We start from the raw sequence: 14,209 nt of genomic DNA, 5'->3' as shown, positions 1-14,209 counted from the left end.
TCAGATAAAGAATATTTCCACCATGAAACAAGTATAGGAAGTAATTTTTTAAAGAAAAGCAGTTTTCAGAAAACAAAAAAGGAGCTCTTGGAAATTAAAAATATAATAGCAAAAATTTTAAACTAAGTAGGAGGTGTGGAAAATCAAGTTGAAGAAATCTCTCATAAAGTAGAATTTAAAAAATCAAAGAAGTGGGGCTTCCCTGGTGGCGCAGTGGTTGAGAGTCTGCCTGCCGATGCAGGGGACACGGGTTCGTGCCCCGATCCGGGAAGATGCCACATGTCGCGGAGCGGCTGGGCCCATGAGCCATGACCGCTGAGCCTGCGCGTCTGGAGCCTGTGCTCTGCAATGGGAGAGGCCACAACAGTGAGAGGCCTGCGTACCGCAAAAAAAAAAAAAAAAAATCAAAGAAGTGGACTCACAGACATAGAAAACAAACTTATGGTTACCAAAGGAGAAAGGAGGGGGATAAATTAGGAGTATGGGATTAACAGATATAAACAACAAAGTCCTACTGTATAGCACAAGGAACTGTATTCAATATCTTCTAATAAACTGTAATGGAAAAGAAAAAATCAAAGAAGAGGAAAGTAGGAGAGAAAAGATACAGTAGTTAGTACCTCCTTATCCTTGGGATATACATTCCAGGACTCCCAGTGAATGCCTGAAACCGCAGATACTATGAAACCCTGTATGTATTATGTTTTTTCCTGTACATACATACATACCTATGAAAGTTTAATTTACAAATTAGGCACAGTAAGAGATTAACAACAGTAATTAATAATAAAATAGAACAGTTATATATTAAGAGTTATGTGAATGGGGTTGGTCGGTCTGTCTGCCTCTAAATATCTTATTGTACAAATTTAATGCCTTTTCCATCTTGACTAAGCCCTTATCACACACTGACCCCATAACTTTTGCAGTTGGAGGTGCAACAGCAAAACTAGCATGAATTCCTTTTTCATTCTTCACAGTTTCACAGATAGAAGATTCATTCTTTTTTTTTTAATCAGTGAATTGTGTTTATGCTGATTGTTTTTTTTTATTTAACATTTTTATTTATTTATTTTTGGCTGCGTTGGGTCTTCGTTGCTGCATGCAGGCTTTCTCTAGTTGTGGCGAGCGGGGGCTACTCTTCGTTGCAGTATGTGGGCTTCTCATTGCGGTGGCTTGTCTTGGTGCTGAGCACAGGCTCTAGGCGCGCGGGCTTCAGTAGTTGTGGTGCATGGGCTCGGCAGTTGTGGCTCACGGGCTCTAGAGCTCAGGCTCAGTAGTTGTGGCACACAGGCTTAGTTGCTCCGTGGCATGCGGGATCTTCCCAGACCAGGGATTGAACCCATGTCCCTGCCTTGGCAGGTGGATTCTTAGCCACTGCGCCACCAGGGAAGTCCAGAAGGTTCATTCTTATCATAGATCTCAGCATATGATTTTTTTTTCTTTCCCTTATTAAGTCAAGAACTTTCACCTTTTCACTTACAGGAAGCACTTTGGGGCTTCAGTTTTACATTTCCGAATTGCCAGCATCACTATTCTTGTGCTCTGTGGCCATTATCAAGTAAAATAAGGGTTACTTGAACACAAACACTGTGATACAGCGACAGTCAATCTGATAACTGAGAGGGCTACTAAGTGACTAACGGGCGGGATATGCTGGACAAAGGGACGATTGACGCCCAGGGCTGGAACTGAGCTTAATGGCAAGAGATTTCATCATGTTGCTCAGAATGCCGTGCAATTTAAAACTTATGAATTGTTTATTTCTGGAATTTTCCATTTAATATTCAGACTAGGGTTGACCACGGGTAACTGAGACCGTGGAAAGTGAAACCTTGGATAAGGGGGGGACTACTGTATTTTAAAAACAACAACAACAACAAAAACAAACCTTAAAGGGTCAGTTTTGGAAGTCCAATATCTAAATAATAGGAGTTACAGAAAGAGAAAAATGACAACACAGAGGGAAGGAAACAATCAAGGAAGTAATTCAAGAACATTTCCTGGAACTGAAGAACATTAGTTTTCATGTTGAAGGGACTCATTGAATATTCAGAACAATGGGTGAAATTGTCCCATCCAAAGCACAATCATCATGAGATTTCAGAATACTGGGAACAAAGAGAAGATCCTAAGTTTCCAAAGAGAAAAAAACAAGTCACATACAAAGAATCAGAATTGCCTGGGACTCCGGACTCTCAACAGCACCAGAAGCTGGAAGGCAATGAAGCAGTGCCTTCAATATTCTGCAGAAAAACAAATTCCAACCTAGAATTCTATATCCAGCCAAACTATAATTCAAAGATGAGGGTAAAATAAAGATATCTGCAGGCTACAAGGTCTCAAAAAATTTACTTCCCATGCACCCTTTCTCAGGAAGCTACTGGAAGATGTGCTCCACCAAAACAAGGGAGTAATCAAAAAAGATGAAAACATGGGATACAGGACACAGGAGTGCCAGTACAGGAGAGACGTGAAAGGGCTCCCCTGGATGGTGATGAAGGAAGATCTAAGGATGACAGCAGTGCACACCAGGCACACCAGCCCAGATCTGAGCAGGTCAGAAGGCTCCAGAGAGACTTCTTTGGGTAGTTTAAATTGTTAGACTATCTCATGCTTCTGAACTTCTTGAAAGGAGATGTAAACAATTGGTAAAGAGTTTGGGGATTGAATTAGTTATAAGTACTATGCATAGAGAACTAAGCAAACAAAAAGACAAGACAGTTATTAACTCCAAGGAAAACAAAAAGTTGTGAAAGAAAAAAAAATCAGACTTTACTACTTGACTTAGCTCTGAATAATGAATATTTAGTCAAAATTATTTAAATACTGATGTAACCAACCTTACAGTTTAACTTCTGGGAGAACGGAGTGATGGGAGGTGCATGTTTATAATGGGGTCCTGGTAGTAAAGAGAATTGAAAATTCTCATCTTCCTTGCATGTTAATAGATAATGCCTCTCATCTTCCTTGCATGATAATAGTTAATGCCTAAAAGTGAACAAAAAAAGTAGCAATATAAGCATGTTATTTATAGACATAAAAATAAGTACCAAAATACTCAGCTAAAAGAGGTCTCATCTCTGGGGAGGGGTAGTACAGGGAGGTGGGTGCTAGGGACTGCAGTTTTTCTTAACAAAATTTGTAGAACTATTTGACTCTTTAAACTGTGTACCTGTATAACTTTGATAAAAAATTAAAAACAAACAACTGGCATAGGATTTAAGAGCGTGAACTTTGGAATCAGGTAGATCCGTGTTTGAGTCTTTCTTGTTACCAATGGTATGACCTTGAGCAGTTTTGTTTTGTTTGTTTGTTTGTTTGCTGCTTTCCACCTGTTTTCTCAGCTGAAAAATGAGGGCAATATTTATTTGCCTTGCAGATTAAATGGTGTAATATTTTAAAGTACACATAGCATACTATGTAGCACGTTTGGGCTGTTATTTTGGGGCTTGCTTCTCCAGTTGAGAGCAAGCAGTTAAAATCAGGGGAATGGAAAGGTAAACCCAGCCAGGGTCTCTCATTTGTCTAGAGTAGGTGGGATGATTTCTGATTCACAGGGTCATCCCAAGATGGACTCTCAGGTTGTTTTGGGCCAGGTTGATTGAGCACTGGGCTTTAACTTAGTGTTGTTCTGAAATGGCCCAGCTTGGACCATGACTTTCTCATCTGTGGGTCTTAGAAGAATTTTAAGAAGTTTACTTGGATTTTAAGAAGCTTAATTACATCTTAATTGAGAAAAGAGAACAAGTGAAAATGTGCTAAATATATGAAAAGGAAAATGAGTTAAAGATGAGAAAAAAAGCTTTTAGACTAGAATAGGTTAGTGCAAGTATTACAGACTTTCTGTTTTAGTCAGCCATCTTTTGGCTAAGGAGCCAATAGATATAGTTCTACCTGGGGGTGGGGTTGGATGAAATGGTTTCTAAGGGGTTTTCCAGGTTTTGTGGGAACAATAGGAACAAAACAGAATAGGGGGCCTTATAAAATCATGCTGTAAATATTTGAGCAACTACAATACTTTTATTTTCTGCCTCTTTTGATTGTGAGTTGTTGCATGGAAGGAAGCTACTAACTATCCCACCCTATGCAGAGACTCCAGAATCCAACAATAGCGTGTATACTTCCTTCATGAAGTCTCATCGCTGCTATGACCTGATTCCCACAAGCTCAAAATTGGTTGTATTTGATACTTCCCTTCAGGTAGGTGAAATCCTCTTTTCCCTTCCCCCTTCCTTGGAGCCTCTGGTTCAATACCTCTCATCCTACCTCATCCCAAGGGTAATACCCTTGTCCTTCTATGGGGTTAGGCTCATGTTTTCCTCAGCATACCCAATTCCTATTCTTTTAAAGTCCTGCCCCCTGGGAATTTTCCTTTGTGACTGTTACTCTTTCACTACAGGTGAAGAAAGCTTTCTTTGCTTTGGTGACTAATGGTGTCCGAGCTGCCCCTTTGTGGGATAGTAAGAAGCAAAGTTTTGTGGGTAAGCAGGAGTTGTTGGAACACAGTTTTACTGGCATCTTGTGCTGGGCAGGGAGAGAAGCTTTGAGCAGTGCTGAGGGCTCTTATCTTGGCCTCTAGGCATGCTGACCATCACTGATTTCATCAATATTCTGCACCGCTACTATAAATCAGCCCTGGTAAGGAGCCTTAGCTCAATGACCAAAACCACTTTCCCTGCCCAGAGTCCCTCATTCTCATTTCCTTTCTTCCAAACAAACTACAAGGGGTTAATGAAGCAGGGAGATCAAGTCTCAAGTTCTGTTGCTCTGCTTTCAGGTACAGATCTATGAGCTGGAAGAACACAAGATAGAAACTTGGAGAGGTATGTAGAGAACTGGGGGTTGTAAAAGGATAAAGGAATGGAAAGTTTCCTGGGCAACAGTTTTTCATGGTGGTATTTTGTGAACCTCCCTTTTCCCTTCAGAGGTGTACCTACAGGACTCCTTTAAACCACTTGTCTGCATTTCTCCTAATGCCAGGTGAGTTCCAGCTAACCATTTGTCCAGAGGGGAAAGGGCCTTACCATCATCATAGCTGAGGCTCTAGATACCCAAAGATCCAAGGGCAGAAGAGAGGCAAGACACTCCTCTCTCTCCCTCTCCCTCTCCCTCTCCCTTTCCCTCTCTCTCTCTCTCTCTCTCTCTCTCTCTCTCTCTCTCTCTCTCTCTCTCACACACACACACACACACACACACACACACACACACATATTTAGGTCTAGTCTGAACACTGCTCCTCTCCCCCAACCACCTGTTTATAAACAAACTCTAAGGAGCTATTTAACCACCCTAAGGCCCAGCACTGTGGAACTTATCATTATCCCCTGCCTTCCCACAGCTTGTTTGATGCTGTTTCTTCATTAATTCGAAACAAGATCCACAGGCTGCCAGTGATTGACCCGGAATCAGGCAACACCTTGTACATCCTCACCCACAAGCGCATCCTGAAATTCCTCAAGTTGTTTGTAAGTGCTCTTCAGCCCAGTTTTTACTTCTTACATACTTGTCGGAGGGGTATCCAAAGGTGGTTTGAGGGGCCTTGAAAAAAATCAAGATGATGGTTATTTCCTCAGATCACTGAGTTCCCCAAGCCAGAGTTCATGTCTAAGTCTCTGGAAGAGCTACAGATTGGCACCTATGCTAACATTGCTATGGTCCGCACTACTACCCCCGTCTATGTGGCTCTGGGCATCTTTGTACAGCACCGAGTCTCAGCCCTGCCAGTGGTGGATGAGAAAGGTGAGAGATTGGGCAAAAGGAGAGGGAGGGCTCCAGGGAAGCCAGGGAGGCTGTGGGAAAATCTGCTGTCCCCTCAGCTCAGCCCGGAGGGTGATTCTATAGGCAGGGGGGGCCTTGGATGCCAGATCCTCCTTGCTGAGCTGCCTCTGTCCCCCTAGGGCGTGTGGTCGACATCTACTCCAAGTTTGATGTTATCGTGAGTGATTGTGGAGGTGCTGGGAGGCAGGGAAAGGGGTGGGGTGTTGGATGTGGAGAGGGAGAAGAGAGTCTCTTCTGGGACCTGAGGGTTTTAGAAGCTTCCAAGCTTTCAAATCCTATTTGAAAAGGAATTGAATGAGCTGGGTATGGCTTGTGGGCATGGCTGACAGCTACCCTAAGTCACTCTGGTGAGGCTGGGTGGGCTCGGAGTTTGCGGGCTGGCTCCCTTGCTTCCCTGCATGAACGTTTCTCTCTCTCCCCAGAATCTGGCAGCAGAAAAGACCTACAACAACCTAGATGTGTCAGTGACCAAAGCCCTGCAACATCGATCGCATCACTTTGAGGGTGTCCTCAAGTGCTACCTGCATGAGACTCTGGAAACCATCATCAACAGGCTGGTAGAAGCAGAGGTAGGGGAAGCCAGCAACCCAAAAGGTGCTGGGGGTAGCAGCTTTGGTTTGGCATGGAGGGTAGGGGCTGAAGGGCTCACCTTAACTGAGGCTGGCACTAAACATCCCTTTCTCCCTTCCTTATTGCTCTGTGCAGGTTCACCGACTTGTAGTGGTGGATGAGAATGATGTGGTCAAGGGAATTGTATCACTGTCTGACATCTTGCAGGCCCTGGTGCTCACAGGCGGAGAGAAGCCCTGAGCCGGGGGAAGGGGTCATGCAGCACCAGGGGTTATGCCCCACTCACTGCCTGCCCAAAGCTCTGGGAACCAGAGACGAGAACTTTAGAGAATTGTGACTCTGTTCCCTGCCCGGGAGCCCCCTACCCTTCTACATGGGAGTGAGGGAAGGTGTGGGGGAGGAAGGAGAATGGATTTTTAGCTGTCCTTATCCTCACCCTTGAGGAAAACTTTCAGCCTAGTCCCCGTCCACTTAGACATAGCCCCCTTTCTGTGCTCCTCAGGCGAATTCTGATCTCTGAGAGATCCCCAGACCTCACCCAGCCTTTGCCTCTATCTCTGTCCCTGACTCCACCCTAAGATAATGGACACAACAAAACTCTTCATAAAGATATTTTTATTCATCCTGTTTCATGCTGTATGGAGGAGGCTGAGTCCATTTAATGGCATTTCTTCCCATAATGGAAGTGGGGAGGATCATGGGGAGGAGGGCCTTTGGGTTCCTGTGCTGTATGCATATGAAGGGAGGTGAGACTTGGGTGGAGGGGGAGGACAGAGTGGTTAGCTGAGGTTATTGCTTTTTGTGGCAAACCTAATTAAAATGACAGGAGCCTCTTCATGGTATTTCAGTGTTTGATTTTTGTAGTTGATAGGCACTACTACTACAGCCTTCCTGCTTCACATGGCTTCTTCAGCTCATTAATAACAACAGTAATAGCACACACACACAGACGTATAAAGCTGTGTGCCAGGCACCATTCTCAGTGCTTTACATATATTACTTCAACTAATCCTCAGAACAATAGTAGATACTATTTCAGTTTTACAGATTTTTTTTCTTTTAACTGAGGCACAGAGAGGCCAAGTAACTAGCCTAGGGCCACACCGTTAATAAAAAGTAGAGCTAGGATTTGAGCCGAAATAGTCTTGCTTTAGAGCTCATGCACTTCACCACTACAGTAGACTTACTGCCTTTCTAATTCTCTGTTCGTAACTATTCCCCACCCTATTCCCTGCAGTCTCCTTAACACCTCACTTTCTCCTCTGCCTGGACCATAGCTGGCACCCAAGGAAAATCCCATAACAGACTGAGGATCTCCTTTAGGTAGGCAGAGAGACCTGCCACTATCAACTTTTCTTAGAGAAGGTGGGACTCTTTGGATTTTGCTGAGCTGGCACTGTCTTTGAACTCACAAATCCCTTTCTTCCAAGGTAGATATGAGCTGGAGAGTGGGGGGTGGGGAGCAGCAGGATTATGGTCACCCCATCAGACCCTTTCCCTGTGCTGAAACCATGTGGACCAAAACAATAGTCAGCACCGAGCACCGTAAGGACTGCTAGGTTGTTGGCTATGAACCAAATTCTGGGTACCATCTCACCACTGCCTTACAGGTATGATAACCATTTCCTGTCCAAGATTTGAAAGAATTTCAGAGTAACTCCTGTGTGTATCCCTACCCACACGGTGCCTAAGAACTCGGATGAACCCAGCCATACCATACTGGTTCCTCCAGACCAGGCTTCTTGATGGAACACAGAGAAGCATCAGGGCACTGGTCAGAGGTCAGCTTTCAGTGCTGCATCATGGCTTTGGAGAAGCCCCTGCTTCTGCATTCACCCCTTCACAGCTCTCATAGCACATTCCCAGATTTGAGGGAGGGAGGCTTCCAAGTTATTAGAATTAGGGTATGTTTGTGTGGGGGTGGGTGAATGATGGAAAGGACAGATGTCTCCTTATGTCACATTCCATCATGTCTAGGGAGGAGGCAAGGACTTTTAAAGCCTTAGGGCTCTGTTGGGACCTGGGTGGAAGGAAGCACCTTCAAGCAAAGAGACACCGGTGCACCTGGTAGGTTTAAAGTGGGGTCGACTGGATGGGATAGGGGATGTTTGGGTTCTCTCTAAAGGTCCATGTTAGGGAGCAGGAGGCCTGGGTTTTGTTTCTCTGGTTCTCAGTAAGTCAGTCTCTGTCCTAAAACAACCCTCCTGGCTCATCACCTTAAAAGGAAGGGTCTGTGCCCAAGGGCTGCATATACTTTGGTGGAAAACAAATTGGGATCTGCGTCTCCCGTTGCCCCCTGAAAACCCAACCAGCCAGTCTCAGAGTCTGAGGATGGAGCAGAAAGAAAGACAAGGGACAAAATTTGGGAGCCTCATAGCCGCCTATTACCTGTTCCTCTCAGGAGAGGCGAATTATCCCTTCTTCAGGAACCATTGCCATACACACTCTTTTCTCCCACCTCCCTGCACCCCTCCTCTCCACTGGAACTGCTGCCATGGTTGCCAGGCATGGTTGCTAAGTCTCTGCATGGAAGGGTTGGCGTGGGCTGTGCTGCCACTAACATTACCATGGTGAATCAGGGGACACCTGGTATAGGCTTGGGGGGAGGGATCATGTAGATGTAAGCAACAACCCCCCCCCCCCGGGACAGAATGAGCCTAAAAGGTGATGGTCTTGAGCACCACTTCAGGTGGGGGTTGAGTCAAGCCAGGCATTGTGGTAGTGGTGATGGAGAGATCTACGCTGGGAAATAGGGGCCACTTTTATCATTTCAGTTGCTAGGGGATTAGTTTTGCCAAGGGAGCACACCATTCCTCCTCTATACCCTCTGAGAGGGTGCAAGTGGGTACGCACCCTAGTCTGTCCTCCATAAAGCTGAGCCGAGCTCAGGCTCAGAACATTATGACCCCCCAAATCCAGGCTTCTGGACTGGGGGAGAGAGCCTGCCTCAGGGAGAGGGCTCCACGGGTGCCCAAGGACAAACATCTCAGAATGAGAGTGTGGGCAGCTTCGATGGGTAAGACAGACTCCTGTCCTGCTGCACCAGCAGCCCTGAGCACAGCACTGAGAGGGTAAGGAGTTAAGGGTGTGTGTATGCGGGGGGTGGGGGGGTGACCCTTTTTGAGCTTGGAGGCAGCTCTCCCCCAGAGTCGCACAAAGGCTGCGTGAAAGCCACCGCCTCCTCCCTCCACCGCGTGGAAGCTGGTTACTCATCTCCTCTCTGCGCCCGAACGCCACTGCCGCTAAAAATAACCCCCCCAGCCGTGGGCCAACCCCTCCTGCACCCCAACCCCATGGAAACCAGCAGAGAGTGGCAGGCGGAGACCTTGATTTCCATTCCCATCACCTCCCTGTCGGAGAAAACGAAGTCCGAGGCAGGAAGTCAGGGGCAGAACGCTGCTGGTCAGGCACCCTGACAAGCAGGAGAATGAAGGGTTAAAACGGCGGGAAGCTTGAAGAAATGGGGGCGGGGGTGCAGGCGCTGTCATCTTGGCAAGAATAAGAAATCCCCTGCCCACTCGTGCAGGTCCCATCAGGCTTGGGGGACAAGAGCAGTGGGAAGGGGCGCCCAATCCCGGGCCCCAGGAGGCGGTCGTGCACGTGGGGGAGGTAGCAGCGCAGAGCCGTCCGCGCCGTGTCACATGCGCGCGCACACACACACAGACAGGCACACACGTGTGCCTGGGTATATATAGTCCCCAGTCGCTGGGCCTGCCGCTCTGCAGTGGGCGCCGGCTCCCCGGGCTGGGAGGGGGCTTTCGGGGCGGGTGGGAGGGTGGGGGGCCGGGGTGGGGTGGGGCAGGATGCTGGATGGCCAGCTATTCTCCGAGGGGCCCGATAGCCCCCGGGAGCTCCAGGATGAGGAGTCTGGCAGCTGCCTCTGGGTGCAGAAATCAAAGCTGCTGGTGATCGAAGTGAAGACTATTTCCTGTCATTATAGTCGCCGCGCCCCTCCTCGACAGCTCATGGACTTCCAGGCCAGCCACTGGGCCCGCGGGCCCCAGAGCCGCACGTGAGTGAAGGAGGGGTAAGGGGAAGAGAGTGGTGGGGCAGGGATTGGGGTCCGGACCTTCCCGGGGGCACCAGCCAGGGCTGCTGTTCCCCCTTCTCTTTCCCTCGCCTCCCCCCACCCCATCCCGAGGGCTGGGGCTTGACTCATCCCGTTTGTTTGGGGGGACAGGAGTGGGCGTGAGAAAGGGCAGGTGAGATGGGGCAGACGCTATTAAAGTGTGTATGGAGAGATGGTGAGGAGTCCCGCTTCGACTTCAACCCTAACATATACGCACGTGCACACGCGCACACACTCACACACTCCCCTCCACAAGGCGGCCCCAAGTGGTCTGCAGCGCTCCCAGCTCCCCGGACCTCGGCTCCCTTCCCCCACAAACTGCTCACCTGGGTTCCTGCTCATTGTCCCAGGTGTGGGCCGCGCCCGGGATCCCCTGAGCCGCCGCCCCGCCGGCCCTGGGCCTCCAGGGTGCTGCAGGAGGCGACCAACTGGCGGGCGGGGCCCCCGGCCGAGGCCCGAGCCCGGGAGCAAGAGAAAAGGAAAGCGGCATCGCAGGAGCGGGAGGCCAAGGAGACTGAGCGAAAAAGGCGCAAGGCTGGTGGGGCCCGAAGGAGTCCCCCTGGTCGGCCCCGCCCGGAGCCTCGGAACGCCCTTCGGGTGGCCCAGCCTGCAGGGCTCCCAGCTCCCTCAAGGCCGGAGCGCCTGGGGTCCGTGGGGCGACCGCCCCGTCCATCCGCGCAGCCGCAGAGCAATCCAGGGGCGGCGTGGGCGGGGCCCTGGGGAGGTCGGCGGCCAGGGCCCCCCAGCTACGAAGCCCACCTGCTGCTGAGAGGTGCTGCCGGAATGACCCCGCGACGCCGCTGGGACCGGCCGCCACCCTACGTGGCTCCACCCTCTTACGAAGGCCCCCACAGGACCCTGGGGACTAAGCGAGGACCCGAGCCCTCGCAGGCGCCCGCCTCTTCAACCTCTGCTCCGACCAGGACAGAGGGAGGGTGCACAAAGAAGAGGCTAGATCCTCGGATCTACCGAGACATCCTAGGAGCCTGGGGTCTCCGTCAGGGCCGGGGTCTCCTGGGGGGATCCCCAGGCTGTGGAACAGCCAGGCCAAGGCTGGAGTCCGGTAAGGTGGCCGCGGAGAGAAGCCTGAGGCTGGCTGCTGCTGGCCTGAAGAGTGGTAGCGACGGCCATCCCCAAGCCAAAGCTGCTGGGAACCCAGGCACGGAGACAGTTCCTGCGGGGTCTGCACCTGCCACTCCCAGCCCCCCGCGTCCTGCTCCCAGGTCCAAGCCCCATCCCAAGGGCTCCGGGGAAGGGAGAGAAGGGAGAGAACAGAGCTGGCTCCCCAAGTGCTGGATGCCCTCCGTTAAAAAGCAGCCGCCCCGACACAGCCAGACCCTCCCCAGACCCTGGGCTCCGGGAGGCACGGGATGGAGGGAGTCCCTGGGTCATAGAGAGGAGGCCGGACCCGAGACCTTGGAGGGTTGGAAGGCGACCCGCCGCCCCCACACCCTGCCCCGAAGTTCCCGTGGCCCGGCTCGTGGGGAAGGCGTCTTTGTCATTGACGCCACTTGCGTGGTGATACGGTCCCAGTATGTTCCGACCCCTCGAACCCAGCATGTGCAGCTTTTGCCCGCTGGGGTGCCGCGCCTTGTGGGGAATGACCCCAACCAACTGAAGCCCAACAAGGAGGAGGGAGAGCGGGCCGCGGTCCTTCCCTCCCCTTGCCAAAAGCTGCTGTTGAGCAGTCGCCCTTCACAGCAGCCCGGTGGGGGACGTGGGCTCGAAGCTGAGGGCGGGAAGTCCGCGGACTCCTCGCTGGAGGAGCGCGCCTCCCGCATCTTGGGGCTCCCGGTCGGCGAAGTAAACCTGCAGGATGCCCCCACGCAGCCAGGTAGCCCAGAGCACTCAGCCTTAGGCCCAGCGGCCTCGGGAGGCGCGCGCCGTGCCGAGGGCTCGGAGGAAGTGGCTGCGGTCCCGCGGCGCGCAGGCCGGGGCTGGGCGCGGACCCCGGGGCCCTATGCCGGGGCCCTGCGGGAAGCCGTGTCCCGCATCCGCCGCCACACCGCCCCGGACTCCGACTCCGACGAAGCTGCGGAGCTCAGCGTCCATAGCAGCTCTTCTGATGGAAGCGACACAGAAGCCTCGGGCGCCTCCTGGCGGAACGAGCGGACCGGGCCCCCGGAAGGCGGGAAGGCAGCTGAGCTGAGCGACAATATCCGAGAGATTCTAGATGTCATCAGCCGAACCGAGGAGGTCCTCTTCGGGGGCGAGGGACACTAAGGGGACCCCACAGGGAAATAGGGAGCGACAGTGAGAGGCCCTTTATTGTATTTGTGTCCCCTTTCTTCCTCACAGACTTCCTTGTACCTCTCTTACCTGTACCCGTTCCTATACTCAGAACAGAAGGTGCACAGATGAAAGGAAAGGGAGCATATGTCAATTCATGATTTTTTTTTTTCAGGAGAGATGAGGGTGCGCAGTAGACTTTAACGTTTGGTAAGGTCTTCAGGGCACTCGGGTAAGGTCTTCAGCAGGGGCCGACGCACTAGGCATGGAGCTGAGCAGAGAGGCCTAGCCAGGATAAGCCTGGAGGACAGGGATGGGATAGTCATAGGGCAACTTCAGGGCAGGGCCTCTGGGTAGGAGGGGGAAGTGATGGAGAGGCTTCGGAATGAGGTGACCAGGTGACGGAGAGGCCCTTGGCAGAAGAGGAGGGGCTCTTGGCAGAAGCCACCAGCAAAGCAGGAAGAAGACTCACTTTGGTGCCACAGGTTTTGGCTTCCAATCCCAACTCTGACACTGGTTTGCTGGGTGACCCTAGGCAAGTCGCCCCCCCTCTCCAGGCCCTGTAATATGTAAAACAAGGGAGTTCTAACGTCCATCCCTGATGTTTTGGAGTCCTTGGGAAGGCATTTATCTACTCTTCCCCTGCACAAGCCAAGACAGTTAGGAATAAGTGAACAGAGTCTGAGCGTCCCTGGGTGGCTTCTTTGACACCTGCATTCACTCTCAATTCAAGAGACTGTGCAGTGTTTGCAGAAGAGCCGACTAAGTGGGCAAGGGCTCCTATTCCAGTCTCAGGTTTAGGCGTAGGATCCCCAAGGCAATGCAGGGTGGTGGCCTTGTCACTGTCCCTGGTTTGTGGTGGTCTGAGCTGAGCAGCTTGGGACGTTTTTAGGCCTTCCCCTTTTCCTCCTCCCCGGTGTTCCTTAGTGATGCTCTGAATAGTTACCACGATTTCCCACTCAGGTGGTATCACCCATCTGAAAGAACCCTGAGAATGTCTTGCATGTCTGCCTCTTCCAGAAACCAGCCAGGGAAGGAAGAGGGAGGCTGATCCCCCAAAGCCTGTAGGTGGGGGTGTAATACTCGCTGTAGCCACTATGGGGCGCGCGCAGGTCGCGGATTTCCCTGGTAGCTAGTCCGCGAGTCCCTCCAACCCCGGCACTGCCAGTTAATCAGTTGCTCCCTAGTTACTGCGCGCGTGTCCCCCGCCTTGCTGTCTCCAGTCTTGCGAGATCGGGAGCAGGCCTCTGGCCTTGCAGACCTCTGGAGCGCGCGGAGCCCCTCTTTGTACTACTATCCACACCAAACGGCTTGGGACCCAGACATTGAAGTATTTTTTTTTCTTCGATCTCGGGCACCTCTTCTGTCTCTATTTACTAGCCATGTGAACTTGGCCAAATCACTTCACCTCCCTGAGCCTCAGTTTCCTCATCCTTCAAATGGGGGTTTATAAACACCTACCTCGCAGGGTTGTTGTGAGGACTTAATGCGATAATGTATGTAAAGCGCCTTGCACAGTGCCCGGTACACAGTAGGCGCTCAATAAATCTAAGCTTCCCT

General features: G+C 51.0%; 2 protein-coding genes across 2 annotated transcripts; both read left to right on the top strand.

Annotated features, from left to right (window-relative positions):
• Positions 1–4,116: 4,116 nt before the first annotated feature.
• PRKAG1 (protein kinase AMP-activated non-catalytic subunit gamma 1) lies at positions 4,117–7,182 on the top strand. Its single transcript, XM_079714107.1, has 10 exons — positions 4,117–4,203; positions 4,403–4,484; positions 4,583–4,641; positions 4,781–4,826; positions 4,929–4,983; positions 5,342–5,468; positions 5,577–5,742; positions 5,901–5,938; positions 6,204–6,350; positions 6,487–7,182. Exons 1-10 carry the CDS (start codon positions 4,132–4,134, stop codon positions 6,589–6,591), a joined length of 897 nt encoding a protein of 298 aa, XP_079570233.1. The 5' UTR covers positions 4,117–4,131; the 3' UTR covers positions 6,592–7,182.
• A 2,972-nt stretch (positions 7,183–10,154) lies between these two features.
• DDN (dendrin) lies at positions 10,155–12,643 on the top strand (the record flags this gene model as incomplete). The annotated part of the gene is made up of 2 exons (XM_079714095.1): positions 10,155–10,363; positions 10,771–12,643. The coding sequence occupies 2 exons, from the start codon at positions 10,155–10,157 to the stop codon at positions 12,641–12,643; spliced, it is 2,082 nt and encodes a 693-aa protein (XP_079570221.1).
• Positions 12,644–14,209: the final 1,566 nt, after the last annotated feature.

Source organism: Hyperoodon ampullatus (genome assembly GCF_949752795.1).
Source record: "Hyperoodon ampullatus genome assembly, chromosome: 11".
NCBI lineage: Eukaryota > Metazoa > Chordata > Mammalia > Artiodactyla > Ziphiidae > Hyperoodon > Hyperoodon ampullatus.
Note: the sequence above shows the minus strand (reverse complement) of the source record. Positions and strands in the feature narration are given on the sequence as shown.

Coding starts and splice junctions, on each gene's coding strand:
- PRKAG1 (XM_079714107.1), top strand. CDS start 4,132: ATGAAGTCTCATCGCTGCTATGACCTGATTCCCACAAGCTCAAAATTG. Junction 4,827..4,928: donor CAAGATAGAAACTTGGAGAG/GTATGTAGAGAA, acceptor TTTTCCCTTCAG/AGGTGTACCTACAGGACTCC. Junction 4,984..5,341: donor TGCATTTCTCCTAATGCCAG/GTGAGTTCCAGC, acceptor GCCTTCCCACAG/CTTGTTTGATGCTGTTTCTT.